The sequence below is a fragment of the Geotrypetes seraphini genome, chromosome 18, assembly GCF_902459505.1.
Source record: "Geotrypetes seraphini chromosome 18, aGeoSer1.1, whole genome shotgun sequence".
Lineage (NCBI taxonomy): Eukaryota > Metazoa > Chordata > Amphibia > Gymnophiona > Dermophiidae > Geotrypetes > Geotrypetes seraphini.
In genome coordinates, this window is record NC_047101.1 from 4,641,070 (window position 1) to 4,653,996 (window position 12,927).

Consider the following 12,927-nt stretch of genomic DNA (forward strand, 5'->3'; position numbering starts at 1 on the left):
ATAAAAGCTTGGATTCACATTTTGGGTCTCTTTATCAAGCCAAATAGCATGGAAGCCCATAGGAATTGAATGGGCTTCAGTGCATTTGCTGTGTGGCATTCGCTACCATGGCTTGATAAAAGATGCCCTTCTGAGTTAATTGTTGCAAATTCATGATGCAATGATCTTAATTCATGCCATTATTAGTTCTCTGTCTGGCTTCTCCAGTGGATGAGGACGGTATATACTGTTCTAACATCTAGTTTCTTATCCATACACTGCTCTTATGCTACCCCCACAAGGATAATACACTATAAACAGGAATTTATAAATGATGGATCAGTCAAAGAGGAAATGAGCTTGAGTTGTTTTGGGGACTTTTGCATGGATCCTGTTCATTGGTTCCTGTCCATCCATCTATGTGCTTTTGAGCTGTCCCTTTTTTCCTCCCTAGCTTGTACCCCTTATTGTCTCTTCTGAATAACTGGGCTTGCAGAATACAGCAGCATTTGTGGAAAAATTGAACTGATTGCCAGAGATCAGGCAAACTTTGGTAGGACAAAATGTCAAGGCTTTATTGGTGAATCGTGGCATCTAGTTTGCTCAGGGAATGTTTATAATGCCACCATTGGTTTATCACATCCAGCCAGAGCTCACAAATAATACTTAAAATGTCTCCATTTTGTACGGAGGTGTTACGCATGAACGCTGTAGAAATGTTCAAATGTCCGTTGTATTTCCTTTAAACAAGCATAACAAATTTTTGTTTTGGTTGTTTCCGTTATCCTAAAATCTTGGCACTTCTGTTCAAATACTTACCAATGTATGCAACATCTTCTGTCATTTTAAAATAAATATAAAAATATGGAAAATTCTATTCATCTTGGCTGTTTGTTTCCTACGGAGCATACATTAAATAGTTCTTTATGCCATAGCCAGGGTTTTCAGACAACCTGGTGGTCCAGAAAGACAGATTGTGTCTCCACTGGCTTCTGCAAAGATTATGGGTGTTCCAAACCAGATCTATCACTGTAGGGACTCATCCTCGAATGCCCTTGTCTTGTATTCCTGGTATGAGGACCAACATTTAGATTTAACACAGACATAAGAGCTGATGGGTCAGACCAGTGGTCCATCGTGCCCAGCAGTCCGCTCCCGTGGTGGCCCCCAAGTCAAAGACCAGTGCCCTAACCGAGACCAGCCCTACCTGCGTAAGTTCTAGTTCCATAGGAACTTGTCTAACTTTGCCTTGAATCCCTGGATGGTGTTTTCCCCCTACAACAGCCTCCGGAAGAGCGTTCCAGTTTCCACTACTCTTTGGGTGAAAAAGAACTTCCTTACGTTTGTACGGAATCTATCCCCTTTCAACTTTAGAGAGTGCCCTCTTGTTCTCCCTACCTTGAACAACCTGTCTTTATCTACTATGCCTATTCCCTTCATTATCTTGAAGGTTTCAATCATGTCCCCTCTCAGTCTTCTCTTTTCAAGGGAGAAGGGGCCCAGTTTTTCCAATCTCTCACTGTACTATTGCATTTCTGTTGAAGACTTCAGAGTGTCAGCATTGGTGTTACTCAAGTGTTTTTACATATGCCAAAATGAGAGAGACTAAGATTTGTTTTGCATGTAATGGATGATGGAGAGGTCAAACTTTGAGCAACTGATAACAAAATTTCAAATCCCTAGGATGCACTGAGGTTCTGTTTGTAGCATAGGTCATCTAGACTGAAAGACACATTTCATGGGTTTGGGTGCCAGGTAGACCTAACAGAATAGGTATATTTTCACCTCATTATCCCATTACATCTTTATTCAATATATTTCATTCTATTTCTCTTGTATAAATTTAGGAAATCCAATCCCTTTTCTGTCTACGGTGCTCTGAAAATTGTTGAGCAGTTGGGGTTGAGAATCAGGACCAGAATAGAAACATGATGGTAGATAAAGGCCAAATGGCCCATCTGCAGCATCCACTATCTCCTCCTCTCCCTATTGGCTAAGGCTCTTTACACCTGCATTGTGAGGTCATAGAGCTTTATGGTTATAGAAACATTGTTTGAAAAACAAACAGGAGAAACTGCCTTCACACCAGTGAACAGCAAACAAAACAACAAAGGTGACCAATTGGTGGTCAGTCTCTTTTATTGTGATAGACTCAACACGATCGTGTTTGGCCCACAAGGGCCTGCCTCGGGAGGCTTGTAGTTAAATCATGATAGTTAAGATGTATAAATTCATAAAATCTTTTCAATCATCCTATGAAACACCACTCTTTTGTAAATTGGTGTTTACTGGTGACTGCTGCTTGGAGAACCAGTGTATGCTCTTCCCCCTCCCCCCCCCCCCTTATTAGGATTCTCAACTCAAAATCTTTGGGAAATATGGTAACTTTATGTAATATCTCTTCTGGATGTAATATTTTGAGTGCTTCTCTAAAATATTTAACAAGTAATCCACTGTAAGTAATTAGCCTGAGGAAAATTTAAGAAGCTCAAATTTCTAGAACAAAGAGAATTTTCTAACTTTTCAATTCCTAAATGGACTGATATGCTGTCTTCAACTGTAGCAACTGATGAAGCCTGAAATTTTCCAGTCTGAGGCTCCATAACTTGAAACTTCTCCATAGCAGAAAATTTACTGTTGCCTTCTAATTTTTTTTAGTTAGCTGGGAGAAACTACACAGCTGCTGTACCTGACTCCATCTGTGTCACTACAATCCAAATTTCTGTAGAGCAGAGGTGTCAAAGTCCCTCCTCGAGGGCCACAATCCAGTCAGTTTTTCATTTTGTCCCAATTAATATGCATGAGATCTAGTTGCATGCACTGCTTTCATTGTATGCTAATAGATTTCATGCATATTAATTGGGGAAATCCAGAAAACCCGACTGGATTGCAGCCCTCGAGGAGGGTCTTTGACATCCCTGCTGTAGAGGGATATTCTGTCCTTGTCCTGGAGAGCCGCCACTCTCCTGTACTGTTTCTATACCTTACAGCAGGGCTGCCCAAGTTCGGTCCTTGAGATCTACTGGCAGGCCAGGTTTTCAGGATATCCACAATGAATATGCATGAGAAAGATTTGGCTGCACTGCCTTCTTGGTATGCAAATCTCTCTCAAGCATATCCATTGTGGATATCCTGAAAACCTGGCCTGGCAGTAGATCTCGAGGACCGGACTGGGGCAGCCCTGCCTTACAGGTTTGGGCATAGTAACACTTAAAGGAGGAAGCTACTGTCAATTCTCATTCATTACAGTTGATACCTGCTGTTTCTGTGAAGTTGAAGAAACAAAAGAGCTAGGCATAGCTCTGGGGAACTAACAGTGGCTCCATTAGAAGGAGACAAGAATGACTGATTTAGAAATACAGAGCAGAAGAAACAACAATATTTTTATGCATAGGTCCCTACCAGGGGTAGTTGCAATCATTGAGCCCTTCCTCTTCTTCTCTCTGATGGGCATTTTCAAAGTACTACTGACAGATTATAAACATATTCCTTGGTAATCCAAGGGGTGGGATATGCCCCTTCGGCCACAAGAACCGCAGGGTTTTAAGCAGGTCTGGGTCCACTAATGAAGGTGTCACCAACCTATGCCTCCTCCCTCTGGGGAGCATCTGCAAGGTAGGGTGTCATTCTTCACATCCAACAGCTTTCCAAGATGTCACCCTGGCACCAGAACTTCAGGGTTTTAAGCTGTTCTCAATCTCTCTAACCTAGCACCCTCAATTTTTGCCTTTCTTATTGTAAATTGTTCTGATTTTTATCTATGTATCAAGTCAAACAAATCAAATGAAACCCATGTCTTTAATAGCTTGTGTGGGAAGTCACTGTTCAGGCTGTAAATCAGCAGCAGTCAGTTAAGCTAGGTTCTAAGAGGACGGATTGAGACATCCGGATTTTACTTCCGGAGAGAAGTTGCCACAGATTGTGTGCTCGCTTAAATACAGTCCGATGGAGTCCTGAAATCACTGGGAACGAAAGAAGAAGCAGTTCACGGCGCCGCCCCTAGATGGCGCAGTCAGCCTACGGGACCGCCAGGCTGCGCTGGAGCCGCCGAGCGCCCCTCGTTTGGCCCATCCCGCACGCCGTAAGCAGCTGTCAAGATGGCGACCAACCGGGACGTCCACGTCCGAGTCTGCAACCAGGAGATCGTCAGATACGACCTGGAGATGAAAGCGCTGATCCAGGTGGCTCCGGCCGGCCTCGCTCCCCCCTCCCAACTACAGCCCAGAGCCTCAGCAGCCTCCTCCTCCCCCCCCCCCGGCTCCGTTTCCTGGAAATGCCCAGCTCAGGTGTGATGGCTTTGACCACGTGGCTCCAGAGAAAGGGGGCAGGGCTGAGACTTCCGGGTTTCACTTTCCATTGCCTTCAGTGCAAGAGCCATTGCTGCCATCAGGTTATTATGTATGCAACCTGGGGAGGATGGCTTAGAAAGCCAAATAAATAAATAAAATCCATCCTCATTTCTCTGGAGCCACGTGGTAACCCTGGTGCAACCTCACCTGGAGTATTGCGTTCAATTCTGGTCGCCTTATCTCAAGAAAGATATAGCGGCGCTAGAAAAGGTTCAAAGAAGAGCGACCAAGATGGTAAAGGGGAATTGTATGAGGAAAGACTAAAACGGTTAGGGCTTTTCAGCTTGGAAAAGAGACGGCTGAGGGGAGATAAAATCCTGAGTGAAGTAGAACGGGTACAAGTGGATCGATTTTTCACTCCGTCAAAGATTACAAAGACTAGGGGACACTCAAAGTTACAGGGAAATACTTTTAAACAGGAGGAAATATTTAATCACTCAGAGAACAGTTAAGCTCTGGAATGCATTGCCAGATGTTGTGGTAAGAGTGGTTAGCATAGCAGGCTTTAAAACAGGTTTGAACAGGTTCCTGGAGGAAACGTCCGTAGTCTGTTATTGAGACAGATGGGGTATTCCACTGCTTGCCCTGGATTGGTAGCATGCAGTGTTGCTACTATGGGGGGGGGGAGGGGGTTTGCCAGGTATTTATGATCTGTATTGGTCACCGTGAAGACGGGATACTAGGCTAGATGGACCATTGCTATGATCCAATAAGGCTATTATGCTGTAATGCTTGCCCCCCCCCCCACTCCCCTCCCCATCTGACAAAGTCTGCTCTCTCCACCCTCCGTTCTCCTCGTCCTGAGGCATGGCACTGTCAAAATCCCATTTCTAGTCTGCTGTTACCTCCTCTGCCCTCAGCTTCACAGGAGAAGATGAGGCCTAGTGGTTAGAGCAATAGACTGAGACGTGGGGTAATCGGGTCAATTTCTGCTTCCACCACCAGCAACTCCTTGTGATCTTGGGCAAGTTGCTTTATCTCCTGAAGCTTCAGGTCCCCACCTAGATTATAAGCGTTTTAGGAAAGGGGCAAATTGTACCTGAGCACTTATCATCACTCTACAGTGCTGTAAAAATATGCAGTAGTAACATCCCCAACATCTCTTTGCTTATGCAGGACTTAAAGCCCAATCAAATCAGTCATCTCCTCAAACCCTCTTTGTGTTCTTCACGAAAGGCTTGTATTGGACAGACTTGTACGGTCTGTGTCCCATATATGGTGATTCTGTGTAGGATGGGTTGGAGTGAGCATCAGTGGGAACTCCACTAATTTGGAACATGAGGATGTTACTGGCCAGATTTTATAGTAGATATCCTGCAAACAATAGGATGGTCGGATAGGCTGGAGTGAGCTTGGACAGAAACTTCAGCATTTGGAACCTAGGACAATATCAGACTTTACAGTCTACAGCCCAGAAATATCAAAGAAGAGACAAGTTAATCTAATCGTGTATTTTTAATGAGAATAACTTATGGGTAGACTGGATGGACCGTTCACAGGTCTTTATCTGTCATCATTTACTATGTTACTATGTTGCATAACCCCATTTTGCCTCAATCCAGTTCAAAAATCTTCAAAATATGGTTTTGATTTCAAGTTATATAATGTTCTTTGCTCACTCCTGCATGTTTTCTCTCCCCCCTGCAAAAAATTCTGCTTTTTTAATCGCATTCTTTCTTTATATCATTTATTTACTTTAACACATTGCTCACTAACCCCCCCCCCCCCCTTTTTACTATCACGGTTTGGTAAAGGGGGGGGATAAATGTTGAGATGTGTCAGAGTGTAATTTATTGAAAGGCTTCAGTTTGTTTTCAGTGTCCTACATTCTTAGAGCATCTACTCTTGTTTTGTAGGATATCCGGGACTGTGTGGGGCCTGTGAGTGCCCTTACAGTATTAAATGCCAAGGTGAAGGAGAAGTTTCATCAGCTAAGGCTCAGGATACAGGTGAGTGTTGGCTTTGGCCATATTTGTAAAGCAGTGTAATTGCCATATTATGATTGTTGGTTTATACAGTATATGCTTATTTTCCTCTTGAAGGACCTTGAACAGCTGGCAAAGGAACAGGATAAGGAATCAGAAAAACAAGCATTACTGAAAGAAATGGAGAATCACAAAAAGCAGATGCTCAGGTGTGTGCTGCCTTTTGCAGAAATGTGTCCTCTAGGGTTCCCTGGCTTCCTATCAGCATGGAATGGGATAATATTTGTGCATTGCCTCGGCTTCTTGAATCCCACACAGATCCTCTCTCAGGTACCTTTTGGATCTCAGAAGTAAGTGAGGAAGGTCCATCTCTCTTGACTTTAGTAGCCGCTAAGGCTTTAAGAACTTTTAGGGCATAATGATGACTGAGTGGGTTGTTTTTAAAGTGATGTCCTGTTGCTTCTTTAGAGAGGGCTTCCTAATACCAGTGGTACACTAATACTTAGGATTTACCTTTCAGCAATCAGACAGTCTGGAGGAAGGCAAATCTGGCGTGCAAGATTGCAATTGATAACTCTGAGAAGGATGAGCTGCTGCTTGGAGGTGATTCTGTGAGACAAAGGTACGCCATGCGCAGTAGCGTCTTCTTTTGCCACTCTTGGTTCTGCGCTGGTTGTCGTGCTCACAGCTGAAGTGCTTTGCAGCACTAGTAAAGCAAGTATTATCAGCTGTGCCTTTCTCAGCAGTCTGTGGGTCTGGGCTCAGCGTATTCTTCGCTTCGCAGGTATTTTGCATGAAGAAAATTGGAAGCTGCAGTTGCTAATGGATGGATTTATTAAGATAAATCTCCACCAATAAAATATATCGCCCCTGTTTAAAACTTAGCTCTATAGTAATTATATATATTAAAATGACTGAGATTCAAAGCATTTGCAATCAAACTAGAATTATATTTCTTACGGAGCAGGATTTATAAAATCAGGCAGGTAGAGCAGGTTACAGATAGGATCTTTTAACAAGGAAAAATGTGCTACAAGACAAGCTATTGCTAAAGCAGAATGATTAATTTACATGGTTCAAAAATTACTCACAATGATGCAATAGTCCTTGGTGGCTGAAAAGTTCTTTAGTTGGAGAGGAGACTGCATGGTCTATAGAAGAGATGTTGCAGCACGATGATCCCCGGAGAAAAGAGAGAGACACGGTCCAAGGAAAAAAGGGAGGAGGATGGGTAAATCTTCTGGTTTTATACATGTGGATGGATTGAAAATTGGTTCCATGAGGCATCAGAATCCAGGAGCAATTGTCCAATCCTAAGACAGGAACTCAGGGGCTATGTCTCCTCCCTGAGGCTGGCATTGCATCCAATTACAGAGCAGTCTAGTGTTTCACTTTGTTTCCAGGTGGATGATGTCATCTGATTGAACTTTCTTATCTCTGTTTGAGTGACTTAAACTGTTGTGTATTGTTTTGTTTTCCACTGATACACATTCTAGGTGACGGGACTAAAGTGTGCCAGACAATCGCGTGCGGACAAAGACGCTAAGACAAATGAACACAGGACGTCAGTGCACCAGATTAAAAGGTAAACTTTAAAGCGCTCCTGGGGGGGAAACCCCCCCACTTTACTTAGAAGTGTTGCTGCTGCCATTGGAGGGGTGGGGGAACCTCCCTACTTACAGAGGAAACTGCAATTTTTTCACTAAAACACTGGGAAAAATTACACTTTCCTCTCTAATGGAAGGGGTTCCCCCCCTCAAACCCCCCAACAGCAGCGCCAACACTTCTAAGTAAAATCAGCGGGTTCCTCCCCCCACACTTCCCTTCAGAGCACTTTAAAGTTACCTTTTAATCCAGTGTGCTGACGTCCTGTGCGCTTTCGTCTCTGAACCCACCTTCTGTTATGGTGCAGGATCCACCCTGGCGGTTTTGTCTTTCCTGAATGGAGGCACCTAACACTTTTCTGAACAGATGACTGGAAGCAGAGCTGGCTCAAGTCTTTCAGAATCCAAGTTAGAAATTAATCATTACTTGGGTCAGGCAATAACTTTATATCATGCTACACAGTAATTTGGATTTCAGGTTCAAATCATCCTTTTCCTTAACGAGAAGCCAGCTGACCATGCGCAGAGATTCGTTTTACTCAGCCGTTGCTTTCAAACATCTCTTGCCAGAAGAGCAGAGTATTGCTGTACAAACTGTCCCTGTTCGTTCCTTAATACCCTAATACCACTGTGTGCAGATCACAGCTTTGCTGCATGACACTGTCATTGGTTGTTGACGTCTTCTTTCATTAACCTTTTCTGTTCTCTGCTTTCTGTCCATTACAGGAAAACAACAAAGGAAAACCTGACCGAGTCAGCAAGTGCCATCACCGAGAGCTTGATGAGTGTGAGTAAGATGATGGCTCAAGAGGTGCAGCAGAGTGAGGAGACCATACAGACTCTAGGTAGCCAAACAAGTCATGGATTTCTCTGTGTTTTTGAGATCATTGTGTTAAGCCTCGGACTGCACCTCGAGGACATCCGGAAGTGTCCAGCCGTTGATGTGATGATGTCATGCCTGTGTGTGATGTCATCACGTCGATGTCCACGCATACATGGGACTCTGAGACACCAATGGGGGAGGGGTGCCACGAGAGACACGTCCTGTGGGCTGGTGCCTCTCCTTCTCCCCAGCGTCTGGCGGCACACCTGGAATCCTGCGGCAGTCGATCGCAGTTTGAGCAACACTGCTCTAGTGATTGGGGGGAGCCCTCTGTGATTTCGACCATTTTTGAGGGAGGATTAAATGTGAGATGTTTTTCATTTATTGGTTAGTTATGCAGCTGTTAATTTTACATTTTATTTTGATTGTATTATTGTTATAATGATGTTGTGTAAGTTATTCTAATTGATCATCATTAAACTGTTTATAGTGTAGGTGAAATATTAATTTAATTTAATCTTTAAACTCTAAAATCGGCTGTCGCATACTGGACACCTTCCCCAACTTCAACACCCTTTAACCATAGCATGCACAACCCCCTCTCCTCAAAAAAACCTTACATTTAATTTATACACCTTTATGTCTATAATGTTTCACTCTCTCTCATCAGCTTCGATACCTCTGGCATTCCTAGGGTGACTGACTGGGAAGGGAAGAAAAAGAGAATGTTATCAGCTACATACATCCCCACTCTAGACACACAGAGGGAGTGGAGGGAGACACACATTTCTTTATCCAAAGATTTCTTCTGAGTGATAAACAGGAGCACGCTACAGGGGTTCAAAGAAGCTTTGGATAGGTACTTGGAAGACAAAGGGATTGAGGGGTACAGATAAGAGTAGAGGTAGATTATAAGGATGGGATTAGAGGTAAGTTATAAAATTAATCAGCGATCACTGTTCAGGCACTAGGCCTGATGGGCCGCCGCGGGAGCGGACCGCTGAGCAAGATGGACCTCTGGTCTGACTCAGCGGGGGCAACTTCTTATGTTTCAGCAGATCCATAGTAGTCATTAATGAAATGAATATCTCCATTTTTGTCTTTAGATATATTAATATATTATACAGGGGCTGATGGAAAAGTAACGAGACTGCCTTACTGTGCTGGTTCTTGTGAAGCTCACACATCAATGTTTCTGAACCTGCAGCTGGACTGCCGTAGCCTTCATTGTTGGGTATGCTTGCGTAACATTTCAAGAGTGTCATTACGCTCTTTCCAAGTTTAACACAAAATTCTGTCACAGACACGTCTTCCTCATCTGCCATGATGAAACGTACAAAGTTCTTCTTCTCGCTGTGACCCAACAATGAAGACTACGGCAGTCCAGTTGCAGGTTCTACTTCTTGGAAAGTAAAGCAAAGACAGTCTCGTTACACGTACTTACCTGCTGTAGTGCTTGCTCATCTGTCCCACATGCTGTCCTCTTGTCTTTGCAGCTTCCTCTTCCAGAACAATTCTTGAAGCCAACGAAGAATTCAAGTCTATGTCTGGAACAATCCAACTGGGGCGGAAACTGATCACCAAATACAACCGCCGGGAGCTGACGGACAAGTTGCTCATTTTTCTGGCCCTGGCTCTTTTCCTCTCCACTGTCCTCTACATCCTCAAGAAGAGACTCCTCCCCTCGCTCTAACTTTGCTCCCTTTGGGCTCCAGACCTGAAGCCAGGTAGCCTCAGTGGGAACACAGAGCACACATTCCTAATGCATGTGACGAGTCCAGCTAAGCATCATTGCAGCTTGTTCTTTAGCCTGAAATGTATCGGATTTAAGTGGTTGTAGAATTTCCAATCTGACTATCTGTCCCCATATCTACCTCTCTTATTGTATTTTCTGAACTTGAAGCACTGGGAGAAGAATACAGCAGTAGGAGACTGATTCCCATAAAAAGGCAGATCTATTCATGTCTTACCCTCTATTTCAGCGATGCCCCTCAGACTGTCTCGGTAAGGAGAAGAGGGAGTTTTTGCAAGTTTGTCTCACCCTCTGTATTGACACTGCAATGAAAGTTCCTCCATCACTGTGGGTTTTTTTTTAGAGTGAAGAATTTAGTCCTGGTGCAGGTGAGGCAGTAAGAGTCACCAGACAAATTGTCCATGCTCTTTTTATCACATTTGTAGCTAACTTAGTCCAGTAGAAAGGTCTCACAACATACACGTTGACGGTTGATTTGCTCTTTTTAAAGTGGAAGATATGTGTATGATGGAAATGTCATGAATAATCCTCCACATTCTGGATAGATACTCTAAAGCACTGGCATGTGGTCAGGCAGTACTGTAAATACGTCAGTTTTCTTGAAATTCCTCATCACGATGGAAAGCTGGAGTCCTTTGCCCTCCATGCAAGCCCTTGATCTAATTCTTGAGTCACCCAGTCAATGAAGTGGATTGTTTGAGGGGTTCTCTGGTGATGCTCACTGGCTACCAATAGGTCATAGGATTACATTTAAAATTATATTGCTCATTTTCAAATCACTATTATCAAATGAACCTTTATTTATATCTAAATACTTAATCCCACACAATACACAACGATCACTACGCTCATCTGGACAAAATTTACTTACTGTACCTTCTTTAAAAATTATTGGAACACGTAGATCAGACATGTTCACTGTGATGGGACCTCAATGGTGGAACGCCCTACCACATTACATTAGAATAGAAAAAGATATCTCTACATTTAAAAAATTATTAAAGACTTATTTATTTAATGACGCTTTTAATAATTGAAATTTTTTATACTTTTTGGATATTCTTTTAATAATGCTATGGTTTTAAACACCCCCTCCTTTTGTATCTTCCTTTATTTCTACAAAAAATTTTAAAATTGTAACTTTTAACCTTTTTTTCCTCCCGACTCATGTATGTATAATATATAACCACTATGTATATTGTTAGTTTCTTTTTATTGCTCTTTATTGATTTTGTACATCGCTTAGTAATTTTAATAGGCGATTAATCAAATACACTAATAAACTTGAAACTTAAACTTGAAAGTTTACCACCCCCTTGAACCACATTTCCCCTAAAACACTTCCCCAGTTCTTGTCCCAATCAGTTTCTCCTCCTAGTCATCTGCCATCATCCTGTCCCAGCCCCTCCAAGCTAGGGCTCTCCCTGCTTGTTAATGCCATCTAATGATGAACAGTGCTCTAGCGATGCCACTGCCGACCATCCCTATTCACGTTTGTCTTCTGCGGTCCCGCTCCCGGTACTTCAGCCATGATCACAGAACATGAATTCAGCCTTTTCTTTATCAGCATCTACATATTCCTTCCCTTCACCTTTGAGTCTCACAATGCCACTTTTGCACTTCTTCCTTTCACTAATATATCTAAAAAAAATGTCTTGTCTCCCCGTTTTTCTTCTTTTTGTATCTTTGTATCCTGACTTCTCGACCAGCCTCTCAACTTTTCCAGATATTTTTGCCTGTCTTCCTCTTTCTGTGATCTTTTGTAGTTTATGAAAGCTAACCTCTTATTCCTTACCTTCTCAGCTACTACTTTTCAGAACCAAAGCAGTCTTCTTTTCCTCTTACTTTTACTTACTTGCCTTACAAAAAGGTTTCTCGCTCTTACAATTACTCTTTTCACTTTTGCCCACTGCATTTCCACTCCTTCCAGACGTTTCCATCCGGACAATTCCTTGAAGTAATCCCCCATCTGAGCAAAGTTAGTTTTTTTAAAGTCTAGAACCTTTGCTTTTGAATGAACCCTCTCTATACCCATCTTAATATTAAACTGTACCATGCAGTAATCACTGGATGCCAGATGATCACCCACTGTAACATCAGAAATACTTTCCTCGTTTGTAAGCACTAAGTCCAGTATGACCCCATCCCACGTGGGTTCCATTACCAACAGCTGGAACGGTTCTCCTTGTAGAGAATCCAGAATCTCCCTACTTCTAGAAGATCCCGCAATAGGGATTCCCCAATCAACATCTGGCATGACTAGCATCTAGCAAGACTTCCTCTTTTTTAGATATATTCTGAATATCTACTATTAAATCTCTGTCCACTTCTTCCGTCTGTGAAGGAGGCCTGTATATCACACCAATATAAATATATTCACCATTCTCTCTTTCCAAATTGATCCACGGGGCCTCTTCCTTGCCCTGCAGATCCTGCAATTGTGTGGCTTTAATATGATCTTTAACATATAACATTACTCCCCCTCCTTTTCTTC

The 12,927-nt window shown here is 42.8% G+C and overlaps 1 protein-coding gene across 3 annotated transcripts; it reads left to right on the plus strand.

The window, feature by feature from the left end:
* Window positions 1-3,960: 3,960 nt before the first annotated feature.
* Window positions 3,961-11,629, plus strand: BNIP1 (BCL2 interacting protein 1). 3 transcript variants are annotated; one of them, XM_033927762.1, is made up of 6 exons: window positions 3,961-4,160; window positions 6,185-6,277; window positions 6,371-6,462; window positions 6,774-6,875; window positions 8,584-8,702; window positions 10,177-11,629. In XM_033927762.1, exons 1-6 carry the CDS (start codon window positions 4,077-4,079, stop codon window positions 10,371-10,373), a joined length of 687 nt encoding a protein of 228 aa, XP_033783653.1. In that variant the 5' UTR covers window positions 3,961-4,076; the 3' UTR covers window positions 10,374-11,629. The 3 variants fall into 3 exon arrangements, with proteins under 3 accessions (XP_033783653.1, XP_033783652.1, XP_033783655.1); XM_033927761.1 differs by lacking the exon at window positions 3,961-4,160 and adding an exon at window positions 4,256-4,369; XM_033927764.1 differs by lacking the exon at window positions 3,961-4,160 and adding an exon at window positions 4,384-4,562.
* Window positions 11,630-12,927: the final 1,298 nt, after the last annotated feature.

Coding starts and splice junctions, on each gene's coding strand:
- BNIP1 (XM_033927761.1), top strand. CDS start 4,271: ATGGCTTTGACCACGTGGCTCCAGAGAAAGGGGGCAGGGCTGAGACTT. Junction 6,278..6,370: donor AGCTAAGGCTCAGGATACAG/GTGAGTGTTGGC, acceptor TTCCTCTTGAAG/GACCTTGAACAGCTGGCAAA. Junction 8,703..10,176: donor GGAGACCATACAGACTCTAG/GTAGCCAAACAA, acceptor TTGTCTTTGCAG/CTTCCTCTTCCAGAACAATT.